Consider the following 15,772-nt stretch of genomic DNA (forward strand, 5'->3'; position numbering starts at 1 on the left):
TTGAATCTGAAATTGCTTTAAGCGCATCTGCCTGAACTTTTTTTTTTAAATACAGTATAGTGATACTGATTATTCTTTCAGTGCTCCATCTGTAAACAATAGGGTTCTTAAAGAGGAGAAGTTCTGTGGTTTACTTGTGTACTGTGGAAGTGGAATGAACTGTTTCCCTGTACAGATTGTATGGGGGGGGGGAAAGAGCTGGACCCTCCCGACCTCACGTTTTGGTTTGCTGTGTACAGCTCTGTCATTGCTTCGTATTCTGCCAGCTTCACCTTTAACTTGGAAGACACACCTACACAGAGCCGCTTTCTCCTCTCTCTTCCCTTCCCTCATCTCCCATTGTCCCCTGGGACAAGTTATTTCTGCAAACTCTGTGAGTTGTCCCAACACATGGGATATGGGACGTGGTGTAGGGACCCTGGCAGTGCTGGGGGACCAGTTGGACTCAATGACCTTAAAGATCTCTTCCAACCACAATGATTCTGTGACTAACTGCGGTGGGGTGTCCCAGATCATCTAACCATGAAGGGGGCCTGGTGCTCCTCAGGTGGAGTTTTTACATCTTGTTTGGGAAGGAGGGGAAGCAGCTGATTAATAACCTGCGTCTTCCTATTGTAGAAGCTATTTCGAGCGAACTGAAACATGTTTCGCATTTGTCTTTCAGCTGATGTGAAGCAGAACTGCCTCACAAGCAAGACCTCATTCCGCGGCTGCTTGAGGAACCTCCTGTTGACCAAGGGCCAGCAGGCAGAATTGTTTGACTTCAGCAGAGCTTTTGACCTGCGTGGAGTCTTTCCTCATTCCTGCCCTGGGGCTGAGCACTGAGCTGCAGCAGAGCCTGTCTGGACCGAGCGGGGGGGTTGTTGATCTGTTATTTTTCATTCTCACTTTGTAATGAAAGGAAGAATTGGTGGGAACATGCATCTCCTAGATTTTTCTGGTTGTTTTCCAACTCAGGTGATTTTTTTTAGACAAACTCTTCGTCCACGTTTTAACTAAGTTTTTAAACAACAAATACCTCTGCCGCAATGGTAATGTCATTAACTGGGTGTTTTTCTTTGGGGAATTTTTATTAATCTGTGTTTACAGTCTGTTTTCTTTTGATTACTTGACAGTATTTCCTTTTATTGTGGGTTGGTCATTTTATAAAAAGGCCATAATTTTGGACCACGTGATAAAACTACAATAAACTGCATTATTCCATGTGGTGCAGTTGTCCATACCTTTCAGTTTGAAGAAGAGCAAGCGGCTATGAAGCGAAATGTACCAGTGGACAGAGACCAGCAGAGGGAGCAGGAGACTCAAGGCATAATTTTGAAGGTCTCAGATTCAGAGTCTAATGACTACTGGTTTTTTTTTTTTATTATTTTGTGTGGTAGCTCTGATCCCTTTTGCTTCTGCCTTAATGTCCAGTGCCTCTGACCCCCCTTATCGCCACGTTGTCTAGGAGGGTTACGTTCCTGTTGGTGCTTTCATGCGTTGAAGGAATGATGTGGGTCTGGCTTGGGAACGACTCTGTATTTTGGCAATGAGAATTAATGTATCTTTACTTCTCTTCGAACTAGCAGTATTTTTGTTTGCTCCTCACAATTTTATTTAGTGCTTACTATGTATTTAGCAGCCAGTTTTGCTGTCTGTATTTCATAGCAGTTTAAAAAGTGCTGGATCAAATGAAACCCCAAAGCAGTTTGTCATTGATGGCAGTGAGGCAGAATTCCAAGTGGTGTCACTTTTGTACCTGCATCCAGGAGATGAGCTCCTGGAACAAACTGCTCTACTCCAGCCAAGATGGCAGAAAGCGGTCCTCTGTGTAGTAGCCACAGAGTTGCTGTTAAGACAGATTCACCACTGCTTTTTGTGATTGGCCACCTGCTTCTACCCTTGCTGAGGTTCAACCAGGCCAAGGGCCAGGTCCTGCCCTTGGGTCACACCAACCCCCTGCAGCGCTCCAGGCTGGGGCAAGAGCAGCTGGAAACTGCCCGGGGAAAAGGACCTGGAGGCGCTGGTGGCAGCGGCTGAAGAGGAGCCAGCAGTGTGCCCAGGTGGCCAAGAAGGCCAACAGCATCCTGGCTTGTACCAGCACTGGTGTGGCCAGCAGGAGCAGGGCAGGGATTGTTGCCCTGTACTGGGGGCAATTGAATCCTGGGTTCAATTCGGACTCGTCACTCAGGAAGGTCATTGAGGGGCTGGAGTGTGTCCAGAGAAGGGCAACAGAGCTGGTGCAGGGTCTGGAGCACAAGTGCCCTGAGGAGCGGCTGAGGGACCTGGGGGGGTTGAGCCTGGAGCAAAGGAGGCTCCGGGGAGACCTTCTGGCTCTGACAACTCCCTGACAGGAGGGTGGAGCAAGGTGTCTGTTGGTCTCTTCTCAATATAAGAAGTGACAGGATGAGAGGAAATGGCCTCAAGTTGCACCAGGGGAGGTTGAAGTTGGATGTTAGGAACCAGTTCTTCCCCGTTGGGGTTGTTCAGGCGTGTCGCAGGCTGCCCAGGGCAGTGGTGGAGTCCCCGTCCCTGGAGGTGTTTCCCAGCCCTTGTGTCAAGGTGGTGCTGAGGGACAGGGGGCAGTGGGGACCTGGCAGTGCTGGAAGAATGGGGAGATTCGATGATCTTAAAGCCCGTTTCCAACCCAAATGACTCTCTGACTCTGTGAAACCCCTGTGTTTCATTCTGAAGAGGTTTCTTTGTTGGTGTTGGTTTTATTTTTGACACGGGTACATACAATGGACATGTTCTGCTGTACAAATACACTTACAAGTACATGTGAGTTTACTGCAGCACAACACATAATGAGGATGGCAAGGGGAACGTACATACGAACATTTTGTTTTGAGTAGTGGCATCGTATTGTTTTCCAGAGGAGACCCACATTAATGAAAAGCCATTGCAAAAAACCAAACTGAAACGCAATGCGTTTGTATTTGTTGTCTGTTAACCCCAAGATCTGATCTCACAGGGTTCACATTACAAGCAGTAATCGAAGCAACATGACTTGGATCAAATTTCATCCATATCCTGAAATATGTCTTTTAATATTTTTTGTAATTTCCAAGTTTTGCTCCTTCAGAAGGAGAAACATTTCTCAATGTAAAAGATGAGTGGAGAGGTGAAATCAATAGCAGAAGGTTTTGGAATAGTAAACCTCTAAGCCAAGATGCTTTTCCTGGAAAATGCAGAGTGAGGTAGTTAATATCATACATAGACACAGACACATTCTAACGGCATGAGCTGCACAGACGGGTTCGAGCGTTCCGGTCTGTTTCCAACTCTCACTTCTTGCCATACGCTCGCACGCTCTCGAGGTGTTGGTATGCAAAATGCTGTCTTTCTAGAACCACAGAGCACATAAATGCTGGAGGCATCTTTGGTGTTTGCTGAACAAGTTTCTCCCCGCCTGCCACCGCTTTCTCATTAATAGCTTTTTATGCGACACTCCCATTGTAACCTGGTTTTGACTTCCACTGCTGTTAGGAGGGATGAAATTCCTGGTGCCTCCACCAGTGTTTTGAAATATAAGGCTTAAAGTTGAGGCCTTGTTCTCAGCAACATAAGAGATTGGTCTGTTTGGCTGCGGGTTGGTGAACCACCCCACCACCAAACTACTTAGTGTGTAACTGGATTGACCATGGTACACCTGGGTCATTAGGTCCATTCGTATCCAAACTGCACTGGGCTGCTCTGTCTTGGAGACAGCAGGTATTTGGCCGGGCTGTAGCCATCTGGGCACTGGCAATGAAGTTGAGTTCATCTGCTACTACTCATGTCTTACAAAGTGATTGGCAGTTTAATACAGAAGGATGGATTTTAATCCATTAGAAGTGGTAAAAGGTTGAGAACTTCGCCTAACCCCCCTCGTATCCTGCAGGGCACACAGTGAGATCTGTTTCAGAAGGGATTCTGAAGTCCTCATTTCAGGGGCAAAAACATGCTCGCATGGCAGCGAGAACATGGGGTGAAGTGAGTGGGCGAGATGGAGGCAGTCAACGTGTTGGCCTGAAAGTGCTGTAGAAAGTGATCTCGTTTGCTGTGGCACTTCAGGTTCTGTGGCTGAGGTTTCGCCTTTCTCTATAGCCATCGGAGCTCCTTGGCTGGCTGTAGATACCATGATGTCTAGATGATGCTCTTTGTATTCAGAGCACTTTCCACATCAAACCCCATTGCGTTTGTCCTGCCTTCCTCAATGGGTGTTTATCACTCCTGATCTGCTCGGGGAATTGGCTGCATCCAACAGCAGGATTTGCTTCAACTACTTCTCATCTTACTTTTATAAGGAAAGTACTAGTCAAGTTTTACAGCTAAAAGAGAAGAGCAACATAGTAGACAGAGTTGTCCCCTGCCACAGAGGGAGCTAAAGGGAACTGGGAACAAACCACAGATTTACCATCTCTCCTAAAATAAATAGTTGTCAAAATAAGCAGCGGATTTTATCACACAGCTGCCCCGGTCTTTTCCTGGCTGCAACTCTGCATCCTCTAGTGTTAAGGGGGAAAAAAAAAAAAAATCACTGTTTTAAAAGAAATTTAAGATAGAGTTGCTAAATTTTCTCATATTCTTTTATCTAATGGAGGTGAGATGGACAGGATCTGCCCTCTCTAGACATTACTGTGGCTGGTACAAGTGCTGATTCAGTGACTATTTCTTTCACTGGGAGCTAACACTGGAAGTTAACTGCTGGAAACACGATTAATGGTGAAGCAGACACAGGTTTCTAGAATGAAAAATCTTCATTGCGCTGCTTCAGCAGCTTGTCCTACATCCCTGGTTCTCTGCAGAGCAGCATTTGGTGCTCACCTGGAGGAGTCTGTTCCGAACGCTTTTACACTGCTACCTAACAGAGCACCAGCTTCTGCCTCATCCACGTGGCTGGACCAGGAACAAAACCCCCTGGCTGAATTCATCATCTAGTGGCGGAGATGTTGTGCTGCAGCTGAAGGTGTTAGTTCCCTTTTTTTATCAGTAAGAAAAAGATTTTAAAAACCCAGACTTGCTGTTTTCCAGAGCCTTGTGGTTCTCCTGCTCACCGAACATGCTTTAGTTCTATGAAGTACATCGCAAACAGACAAGATGAGGTAAAGGATGGTGGTCACCCTTGTGACACATCTGCTCTGCTGCATTCCCGAAGCTGCTGCCGCCCCCAGCCCTCTTGTCAGCCTCTGGATTTCCACAGACTGCCGTCAGTCGGAGCTGCCCTTGAGTGTTTGTCAATCCCCAGCACAACTGGGCCCTGGTGTGGGGGTGCTAAATAAGAGGATGAAATCCTTCAGCTTGTGGGAAGCTCTTTTTCTCCATGCTCTATTTTACAAGATCCAGACAATGCTCTCGCTGCTCAGTGCAGCTGGATAGTATAAAAGTTGCTTAGATATTAAAGCTAAAATAAACCAAATAACAATGCATCAGGTTACAAATTAAACAATAATGTTTAACAAAAACGATGCTGGCTGTGAGTGGCGCCACTAACCCTTATCTCAGACTTAAAGCTGAGAGTGTTAAGTCAAGTCAGAGCCAGGGTGGTATGGCCCTTCTCACCCAGCCTTTGTCTCCTGAAGACAGGGGAGGAAGGAGAGCGGGGATTGCGCACAGCACTGGGATCCAGCCAGGTGCTTTGGGAAGGCTGGTGGAGATGGCTGCAGCGGTACGGACACAGAGCAGTCAGTGTCCATGCAGTAGGTCTTCCTCTCGCCTCCCTCCGCAGCATCAGACACTCATGCAAAGTGCCTGAGTGATGTTGCTACTGCCATGCCGCACCCCGTATGGGTTAACTTCCAGCAGAGAGGTTTGATGTGGTCACACAGCCGTGTCTCGGCTCTGCTGTAGGCTGAGCTCCTCTCTTCGACGCGCGGCGGATATCATCTCTTCCTGAGCGGGTTAACGCTGTGGTCGATAGTGTTTCGTTCATCCTCGGATGCGCTGGATTCTTTCAAAAAATTCATGTTCTAATGCTGGGTCAGGAAATGAACAGCTCCGTGTGCGACAGGTTGGTTTCTGCGCGCCGTTCGTTGGTCCATGCTCCTCAGTTCCTGGGCCAGCTGGCACAAGTGTGATCCATGTGAAAGCGTAACTGATGTGAGGTTTTCTGATGGTCCAGACGCTGGACTTACACCAGCAGTGGTACGTGGTGACCATCAGTTGGACAGTCCAGCTGGAAGGATTGATGTCCTGCAGCTACCATTTTGTTTCATCTCTGGTAAGAGCTGCTTAAAATGACAGGCATCACTGTTGTCCGTTTGGCTTTTGTCCGGCACGCCCCAGCCTGCCGCTTCAGCTTGCCTTTGGTTTTATCACCCATTCTGCCTGCGGGTTTGCCTGGTAAACATCTAAAATGTACGCGTCGGGGTCCAAACAGTGCTGACCTGAAACGGGAACCCACAGCCGGGAATCAGGGGACAAATCGATGGGACAAAGCTCCTCTAAAACATCCTGGAATGTATCCCCGCCTGGCCCATGGTGAGACCAGGTTGGTGTGTCCTGCTGAGGTCTTGCCTGGGTATGGATACTATGGTTTCTTTAGCAGCATTAAGAACCCTGTTACTGTCAGCACCACAGTGGGGGTAGAAGGGGGTGTGATGGTGGTGGTATTGCTTTGGGTTTATTGAAATTCCAACTCTGTGACTTCATTTCTACACTATTTATAAATGCTGAAATAGAGGCTTCTCAAGTCTGGTCGTCTGAAGGTCTCGTTGGGTGGTGACTGGGAAGGGGAGTTGGGTGGCTGCTGCCTTTGGCACAGCAGTCGTCATTTGGTGCCTCTTAATTGAGTAATAAGGTAATAAATTCTCGAGTTAAGTTGATTTGTAGGGCTATATTGCATTTCCACTGAGCGATGAAGCCATATAACTGGTGAGGTTACATTGCTGAGGCACGAAGGATTATAGTAAAATTTCTGCGCAGTCGATTATAAGGTCACTGGGGTCCTAATGATTTTATTCCAGTGAAAGCAATAGAAATTAATTGATACGTAATCAGTGTGGGCTGAAAGATTTAGGACTATAAAAATACTTTTCAATGAAGATGGAAATTAAACATCCAGATTTTTGCAAGCGTGTGGTGGGAATATTTGGGATTGTTTCACAATGTGTTTAGGGCCTTCTCCTGTTTTAGGTTGGCAAAATAAATCACTGATCACGTTTAGCTTTGCATATCTTTGGTAATAATGACTTTGCTTCTTTCCTGCTGCTGAAGCAAGTCTGTGATGTTTTGTGATAACTCCATAGAAACTGAATGTAGCTCCATAGAGCTGAATGTAGAAGGAATAAGGAATAATCTAATCACTTGATTAAAGACTCAGAGCTTCCACAATTAGAGAAAGGAGAGACTCAGGATGGTGTAACATCAAATTAAAATCTGGTTTTTGACCTTCAGGCCAGGAAGTTGTGTGGCAAGGCACTGCTGCTGTTACTGCAAGTGTCGCTGTGTGACACGTGGAAGACGACAAAATCCCTGCTGCGAGGAATTCAGTCTGAGTAAAGCACGCGGGTTAGTGCGAGACTGGTAGAGCTGGATGTTCGCTTCTGGGGGGGTCATTTGGGGGAGGTTAACACTCATATACAGCAAGGAAGAAGAGAGAGGAGGCGGCTGTGTGGAACCAGCACTGATGCCCGGAGGTGTTTGAGGAGACTGACAACGTTCAGAATTGAATTTTCAAAAACAGCACCTACCTATATTTCCTCCAATTTCATGTAAACTTTGGGTCTGGCCTCTCGTGTTCTGTGACGAGCCACGGCTGGAATGGAAAAAAACCTTCAGTTTGTCTTTCTGTTACAACCACTGCCTTCACAACCTCCCAAACCTGCTATTTTTGCCCCTGAGAACTTACCAAAACCAAGGACTCCCACCAAACAGGGCGCTGCAGAACGCTGCGTGGCTGGAGAGGTAAATTGCTGTGTCACAGTTATCTAAACCTGCCATTCTTTATTTTTTATTGTTTATTTAAAGACCAGAATTCTGTGGTGACATGGGAAGACTTTGCAGGAAAGACTTTCAGATACGATTTGGCACTTCCCGTAGCTGTTAATAATTATTACCTTGCAGCAATAAAAACAGTAACGGTTTATGGGCAGGTGCGGCAAGTCTATCAAATGTGTGTTTTTAATAGTGGCGTAACAGAGTGGATTGATTCCGTACAGGAGCCAGTTATTAAGGGAAATATAAAGAATCAAATCAGTGGTTAAAAAAGTCTTTGACCAACATAACCATAAATCAGCAATTTCAGACTCAGAGAAGGAGCGTTTGTAACACAATGAGCCTTTGAAAAGGGAACAATCTATTCGTCGACGGTTCTGACATGATTGTTCAGGAAAAACGGAGTGTTCCGAGTTACCCACCTGTTTTCACAGTGGAATCGGGCCAGGATGTCTTTGGCTTTTGTTTGGCTGTTGAGCTGAATTGCCATAGAGACTTTTGAATGCAGTGGAGCGTAAACTCTTATCACTCCCTCTGGTATGTCGGACTGCAGGTATGGGGGAAAAGTGACAGCTCCCTAAAACCAATGGTCAGTAGAGTCAGTCTGAGGCAAAGGGTGCTCTGTCTAGCTCCCTTCATGCAACCCTTTGGAGGCTGGTGACTGCCCTGGATTCACTTGCTTATTCAAAAATACCCATTTACAAGTCATACAAATGGAAATTTGTAGATATGGTATAATGAGATACAAGACAAAGACAGAAACTTCTTGGTAAATACCACATTGATGCAGAATAAAATAAAGCTCTTGAATTTTAACTGCTCGCGGTACTATTGAGTTGTTATCTCAGATTTAAGATCTTTCTGTCAGGCTGGTCAGCGAACCATCTGCTCATTTGAAAACACATAAAAGTGATTAGGAATGTCTGCTCTTCCTTTTAAAGACGAAATTCTCCTGAGGCAAGAAGATCCTGTTCTGTTTCTGCTTCCTACAGCCTGGACTCGGTCGAAGCGTATGTACAGTAAGATACCCCAGTACTGTGTGGCTTCTGGTCATTTGAAATTTGACCTTGTGTAGGGTTCAGGCAATCATGTCTGAAGCCTATGCATTCCTCCATGATTAATGACACATAAATCAATTAGCAAGGTTTGCATTCCAGTTCTAATCCAGTTAATCCCATGCTGGGCTGAGTACAATGGTCTCTGCAGTCTCTGTCCCTGGGTAATTTGGAACATCTGAGACCCAGGGTCTGTGTTAAGTGCTCTCAAAATTCAACTCAGTTATCCAAACCAAGTTTGCCTCCAATTTACCCTCCGTATTTCAGCTACCTGCCATGGCTGGTCTCATTTTTATTAGATGCAAAGGCAGTTACTGAAACCAATGAACTTGTCTTCCCCAAGGTGCAACGCCTGCGGTTACGGACTCTCCTCGGGGGCTTTTGCTGTCTTCTGTCCCGGGTGCATCCAGTTTTGAACACAGTGGTCTACGCTGCTGTTTTAAGCAGAAACCTCTGTCTCCATCTGCAGCACAAATGTCTGTCCTACCCACCATGTACTTCAGTCAGTGCTGGCAGATGAATTCTCCAAAAAGCTGAATTAACGTGGATTCACAAATTATACCTTTCGTTTCTCTTCCTATTTTTTCCCAGACTCTTCCCATCTGTGTTTTCTCTGTTGTCTGTACTAGGTGCCTTATTCTCCTAATTTCTCTTCTGTTCTTCAAGATATTCTTCACTAACTGTAGAGCCCTCAACCAGCTCCTCGATTACTTCTCTTACAATTCACCAAACCTCCGTGGAAGTCTCCAAAGACTTTCTTTCCAAGTTACTGAAGGTAGTTACTACATGGTAATACTACAGAGAGGTTGCTATAGAGACTGAGTATGTTGCCCAAATTCTCTGTTACACCTAATAGGTAAGTTAATTTTAATTTAATTTTTTTTACCATGGAGGTAGCGTTCCTCGGCTGAGTCCCTAAGCTCTGTATCTAGGCAGTGGAGAAAAGTCGGTGCCTTTAAAACCTCCAAAAGAAGATTTTTGTATCAGACTTTTCTAAGTCTGCACTGCTCCTGGAGCTCTGGAAATCCTCCAGAGAATCCTCTGACTATGTAGGGAATAACGACACAAACTACTTCATTCAGCGCTTAAAATTCAGACCCGGTTTGGGGGTCAACCTGGATCTGTTTCTGCTGGAGAAGCTGGTACAAAGCTGTAGATCTAAGGAGATCAAGGAGAATACTGAGTGGCCTGGACCAGGGCAGGGGTCAGCGCAGTTAATGCTGGTATGAGCCATCCTACCACTTGACCCCAGATCCAGGTGTTTGCTGCATATCCGCAGGTCACTGCTGCCAGGGACAGCTGACACACGACCCTTTTCTTATAGAACAGGTACAAACCCAGCATGGGGTTGTAGCAGCTAATCATCCTGCCTTCCTCTCCTTCTCTCGATCAATCCCTAAAGCTTTGTCTAACCACGATACTGGTCTGGGAAGCACGTCTTTCAAGAGAGCTCCCAAATCAGCTTATTGTGTATGGAAAAACTTCCTCCCCGCTCCCAGAAGGTTTGATGAGGTAAGAAAGGAGGGAGGCTGCCTAAAGGTGCCCTTGAAAATTACAGGGTTTTTATCACACCTCTGGTCTTTCAGGTCTCTCCCGTTCCATGGTCTTTCTCCTCAGAAGTTTTCTCACTCCTTTGTCAAACATCAGCTGCCTCTTGCTGTTGCTCATTGCTGCCTCATTCATTTTTCTCACTTGGGAAATCAGGAAGGATGGGACCTAAAGGGAGGAAACCAGAGCTGAGAATACACGGTATTTTTTCCCCCCATAACATTGGTGTTGGGGCTCTGGAATGGCATCAAATTTTAGGCAGCAGAAGCTCTATTTATTCCCAGAAGATACATGTGATTAGTCGCTCCCTCTAACCACCCACAGTTACTCCTCTGGTGAAACTGTAGATCACTTTCCATACTGTATGAAAGTTCTTATTGATGTTTGCAGTTGTGAGAGCTTTATTAGAATCATAGAATAGTGGACTGGTTTGGGTTGGAGTGGACCTTAAAGGTCTTCTAGTGCCACCTCCCCTGCAGTGAGCAGGGACACCTTCCCCTAGACCAGGCTGTTGAAAGCCTCCCACAACCTGGCCTTGAGTAGTCTTTGCAATCCCTGTCATACCCTCTTTCCTTACAAGGAAACGAGCTGAGACTGTTGTCATCTTCAGGTGCCCACCAAGTAGTACACACTTTTGGCCCATAGTATTATGGGCTAGACTTCAACAGTTCTTTAATAACTTTCAAGTTTAGATATCTCACCGAAGTGTCTTGATTAAACCATTCTCCTGTGCGTTCTTCTGTACTATCTATGGTGCGGGATAGGTGTGTGTTCGACAGGATGAGGGGGGATGGGTTAAACTAAAAGAGGGAGATTCATGCTAGAGAGAAGGAAGAAATTGTTTATGCTGAGAATGGGGAGAGCCTGGCCCGGGTTGCCCTGGGAGGTGGGAGCAGCCCCATCGCTGGCCCCATGGCAGGTCAGGTTGGCCCTTGGGGCTCTGAGCCCCCTGCTCTGGGTGCAGATGTCCCTGCTCCCTGCAGGGGCTTGGGCTGGGTGTCCTTGAAAGGCCCCTTCCCACCCAAACCATTCTATGATTCTATGACAGGTACCTCCAGAGGGCAATTTGTGCTATAATGGATGCCTTACGTGAGGTAAGTCTCCATCCAGAGGTATCTGTGTCACCCTATCTCCTTCTAGGTACAGAATACTCCAGCCAGTGTCCAGAGAATAGCTAACTCTTCTAGGAAGGTCAGTGTACTCTGATTTTTACAAGGCTGCTGCTTAAAGCAAAACACTTCCCTGCACTGGAGCCGCAAAGAGGGAACCAGCAGTACTCACTGTCCACAGGATGTCTTGGTACCGAATTAAGAGCCGCACAATGTGCGCTGTGGTGGCGGCCGCTTGCATTTCTTGTTGGTTTGCACGTTTCCCTTTGTAGATGAACAGGTTTGGTGCAACAATCATCGAGACATTCCACAAGTTCATTTTGTTTTTCCCTTCGTTAGCAACCACCTTCTTCAGGAACTGGAGAAAGGCCTGGAAAAAACACTCGTGTTATGCTGAGTCTCACAAAATAGCTCACTTCAAAGTGCCGTGGTTTCAAAGGCACAACATGTCTGGCTCGAAAGCTGCTCCGTTTGCACTTGGGGGTGAAGTTTAGGGTTTTTTTTTAATTCTAGTTTGGATTACTCTGATGTTAGGTGTTCATGTTGATGTATCTGGCCGAGGCTTTCTGTATTGTGGCCACCAGGGTGATCAGCCTCTGTCCAAATGTGCACCCGTCCCATATGTGATACCATCTGAGGAATTTCTGCCAGCAACCCCCCCCAGAATTTTGTTCTGGGATAATGAAAGCAAGAAGTGGTTGGTCAATGAGGTCATTTCTGCACATGCCTGGCAGAGTCAGAGGAAACTCATTTCCCTTTGGGGCAACTCATTCAGAGTTTCCCTTGAGTGACTGAAGAGGATGGGTTGCAGTTGTGGTTAGAGTTGGGGTCTGCCAATGAGTCCTTTTGCAACAACCCGCTGTTAAAACCACTGCCTTTGTACCCTGACATTGCAACGAAAGCATTTTTAAAACCCAGGAATTGCCAAACAAACTGCTGGAGAAAGTCCTAAAATCTCATTACAGATAGCGAGGAGAGATGCAGTCAGTTCGTCATCACTTCTGGTTTTGTATAAAAGCCTCGTAATAATTAAGACCACTCACCTAGTACGTGTTTGACATATATCAATATGTCTGTCCATATTGATACGGACTTTGGAAAAAGAAATAAACCTCGTTCTTTACAGAGCCCTGGTAGCCCTCTAAATGTTTTAAAGAGAGTTGTTGTTCTTGTCCCTTGTTACTGTATAAATACATACGGGTAAAGAAAGTCTCGTAAAGCTGTATCTAAACTGACCAGTGGGGGGCTTTCAGAAGTGGGGGACCTGCAGGGTCCTGATGAAATGTCTGGGAGCTCCCAGGCACCTTGTTCACCCATGTTTCCTTTATGTGGAAACAAGCCCGAAGATGCAGCTGGTGTCTCTGAGGGTCGGGGTGTGCTGCAGCCACACCTGGGTGCTCCCAACACTTAAATGCTTGTAGCCACCATATCTGTATCAGGAGGTGGGCATGGGCTCGTAAGGCAGACAGGCTGAGGTCATGATAGCTGTGCTACAGAAGTACATTTCAGGGTTTTTTATTAGGACTACCTCCTCCAGACTGGTGCAGTGCCCTGGAAGCCCTTCAGCACTGGCAGTGCACTAGGTGAGCTCCTGGGGCTCACCTTCTCGTTTAACTTCATGCTGGAGAATTCCAGTTGTACCAAAACCCCAGAAACTGGACCTTCTTTTTCAGACTATGAGAGGAACACGCTTCTTTGAAGCGGATGCTTCAGTCAGTGAAGCCTTGGAGCCATTTACTGACACCAGCAGCTGGATACCTCCAGCATCTATTTCTTAATTGCTTGTAAAAGAAATGACAGCCAGGGCCCTGGAACATCTTTTCAAGGAAATGATAAAAAACACACTGACTGTTAGAGAAAAAAGAAGTGTCTCTCATTTAAAAGTCAAAAGCAGCACAGATGGCAGGTGATGATAGCAAACAAAGAACTTACCTTGGCTGTGTCTCTGTTGGCTTCAGGCAGCAGCATGATCAACAGATGCAAAGCTTGTAGCTGTAACTTGATCTTGGAGATTTCTAAGAATATGAATAATTAATATTTTTTGAAAAGTGATTGTCCCAAATCTAGCACTCTGCACAAATGTAGATCGGTTACAAAATACCACCATGTTTTCAGCGACTGGTGTGTACTGGTGCAATGCTCACCAGAAGAGCTGGCGTGGAGAAGACGGGAAGAATAACTAATTTACTTCTACTCAGGGTGGATGAGAGAGGTTTGGAGGAAAAAAGAGTGGGAGTTGTGGACCTGTTCCACAGATTGGGCAATTCCCTGTTGTAGGGAATCAAGTTACTTTATTCTGCCCAGACACCTCCTGTTCGCTCGTCTCCTCACAGGTGCTCAGTGACCATAACTGGGACTCACGAGGAGCACTCTCAGGTATGTGAGGGTTACAGGAAGGGGGTCACCTCCCTGTGCCCTTTACCTCATGGAGACGCTGAAAACTTGGCTGCAACTTGGCAAATTTTCTGTACCGATTTGCCTAATGACTTCACCATCCTGATAGTTTCACTCTGTCCTAGCTCAAGTGGGTTTGCAACGAAGGCAGTAGGTAAGGCAAGGTACTAGCACCTTGCCCCTGCGAACGAGAGCCTCTATGTACACTGAAAACAGATCGACTGCTCGAAGCGTTCTGTGGTCACACGTTCGGGTAATGCACTGGGCCGTTTTTTTTCTCTCTGCTTTAGTGAGAGAAACAGCTCTGTATTTTTTTTTATCTGCTTCAGATAGAGAAAAAAATGTGTTGTCTACTACTGCATTTTATCTAGATCGGGCCACACTAACTCTGTTTCCACGTACTTTCCACTAGCGTGATGAAAGCAGGCAGATACTCTACGGTGAAGAGTGGGCTCGGGAGTTCTCTTATAAACATCTTCAGCAGTCCTGCTGCATCGTTATTTCGTACTTGGTCCCAGTCAAAAGTGTCTTCATAAAATTTTGCCTCAAGCTCTTGATGGAGATTCTGGAAGAGAAAAGGAACATGTGACCTTTAGTCATGGCTTTGACCTGGTGGTGTGAGATCACTTCAGAAATCCCACCACAAACAACAGGCAGGTTTCAAACCAGAAACAGAAAATCCTCTTAAACTGGATTTTTAGCACAGCAGTTCTTTTTGTTTAAAACACTCTCCAGAGGGTTTGACCCTTAAATCACAAAGGGGTGGTACTTCTTCCTCGCTGTCGGTGAGCTTGTGAGATGGTCTGCTGGCATCTGAGTCCAAGGGCTTTGAGCAAATGGCTTTAACTGCAGATCTTCCTGTCTTTGGAAGGATGTTTTCTTTTAGGGTAGCTAGAATTAGGTTTGATCACTTTGTAGAAAAAATGAAGGTATCAAACCGCTACTGCCAGAAACCCTCCTCTAAATACATGTCAAAAAAACCTCTCAAAACCCACAAGAGGGGTCTAAGCCAGAACTGATTGTACCATTTTCAGTGCCCATTCAATCCTCTTGTTCTCCAGTATCAGCGTCTCGCTCTGTAGCAGAGGTTGGTTTAGTTCTGGAGGGTCACTGGTCGATGGTTCACACACGTGTGTGAGTGGGAAATACTCAGTAAGGCTCCTGCAGGAACAGAATTTGGCTTCAAACCCAGATCACCGTTTGGAAAACGCACGTTCCTCAGAGATGTATTTATTGGGTCAGTAAGAGAGCAGGACGCTACTGTAATAGAAGGATGTCCATAATTAACACCGCTTTCACCAACATTGCTGGCCAACCGCTGCCTTAGCCGTGCAAAGTTTGTTGCTGCTTTTTGTGAGACTGTTTATGACTAACATTCAGGTTTTGGATCATACTTGTGTCAAATGTACTTTAAAATTGCACAAAAAAAAAAAGAAGTTTAGTCCATTCAGACAGAAAAGCTCTTAAAAATGAATTCTGCTTGCTGTGTCTCGCATGAATGGAAGGAAATTACATGTCAGATATGGTCACAGAATGAAGGGGAATGGTTGGCACAAAAGGCAATCCAAAGTCACTCAGGATTTGGTATATACTGTCACAATCTCGTTTTTCCCAGCACACCTCAGTGGGTGTACTCTGGGCTTTCTGTGTCCACATCCGTACCCACACCTGGATTACACTCGGTCCTGGACCTGACAGGGAAATGTGGAACAGGAATCCTCGCCTCATCCAAAGCACAAGAGGACAGAAAAACTGCTCCACATTTTCCTG

General features: G+C 46.0%; 2 protein-coding genes across 2 annotated transcripts in view; one reads left to right on the forward strand and one right to left on the reverse strand.

The window, feature by feature from the left end:
* The window catches only part of LAMA1 (laminin, alpha 1), a 64,235-nt gene extending 63,410 nt beyond the window's left edge, over positions 1 to 825 (forward strand). The window contains exon 63 of the mRNA XM_010141828.1: positions 665 to 825. Coding sequence (XP_010140130.1) covers positions 665 to 825 — 161 coding nt within the window. The remainder of the gene's footprint in view (positions 1 to 664) is intronic.
* Positions 826 to 6,255: 5,430 nt separating this feature from the next.
* Positions 6,256 to 15,772, reverse strand: part of ARHGAP28 (Rho GTPase activating protein 28) — a 66,660-nt gene continuing 57,143 nt past the window's right edge. Inside the window, exons 9-15 of the mRNA XM_010141829.1 lie at positions 14,405 to 14,567; positions 13,541 to 13,623; positions 11,781 to 11,978; positions 10,524 to 10,667; positions 8,319 to 8,473; positions 7,653 to 7,717; positions 6,256 to 6,347 (exon numbers count right to left, since the gene is read on the reverse strand). Coding sequence (XP_010140131.1) covers positions 6,256 to 6,347; positions 7,653 to 7,717; positions 8,319 to 8,473; positions 10,524 to 10,667; positions 11,781 to 11,978; positions 13,541 to 13,623; positions 14,405 to 14,567 — 900 coding nt within the window. The remainder of the gene's footprint in view (positions 6,348 to 7,652; positions 7,718 to 8,318; positions 8,474 to 10,523; positions 10,668 to 11,780; positions 11,979 to 13,540; positions 13,624 to 14,404; positions 14,568 to 15,772) is intronic.

The sequence above is a fragment of the Buceros rhinoceros genome, unplaced genomic scaffold (genome assembly GCF_000710305.1).
Source record: "Buceros rhinoceros silvestris isolate BGI_N320 unplaced genomic scaffold, ASM71030v1 scaffold2648, whole genome shotgun sequence".
NCBI classification, from domain to species: domain Eukaryota; kingdom Metazoa; phylum Chordata; class Aves; order Bucerotiformes; family Bucerotidae; genus Buceros; species Buceros rhinoceros.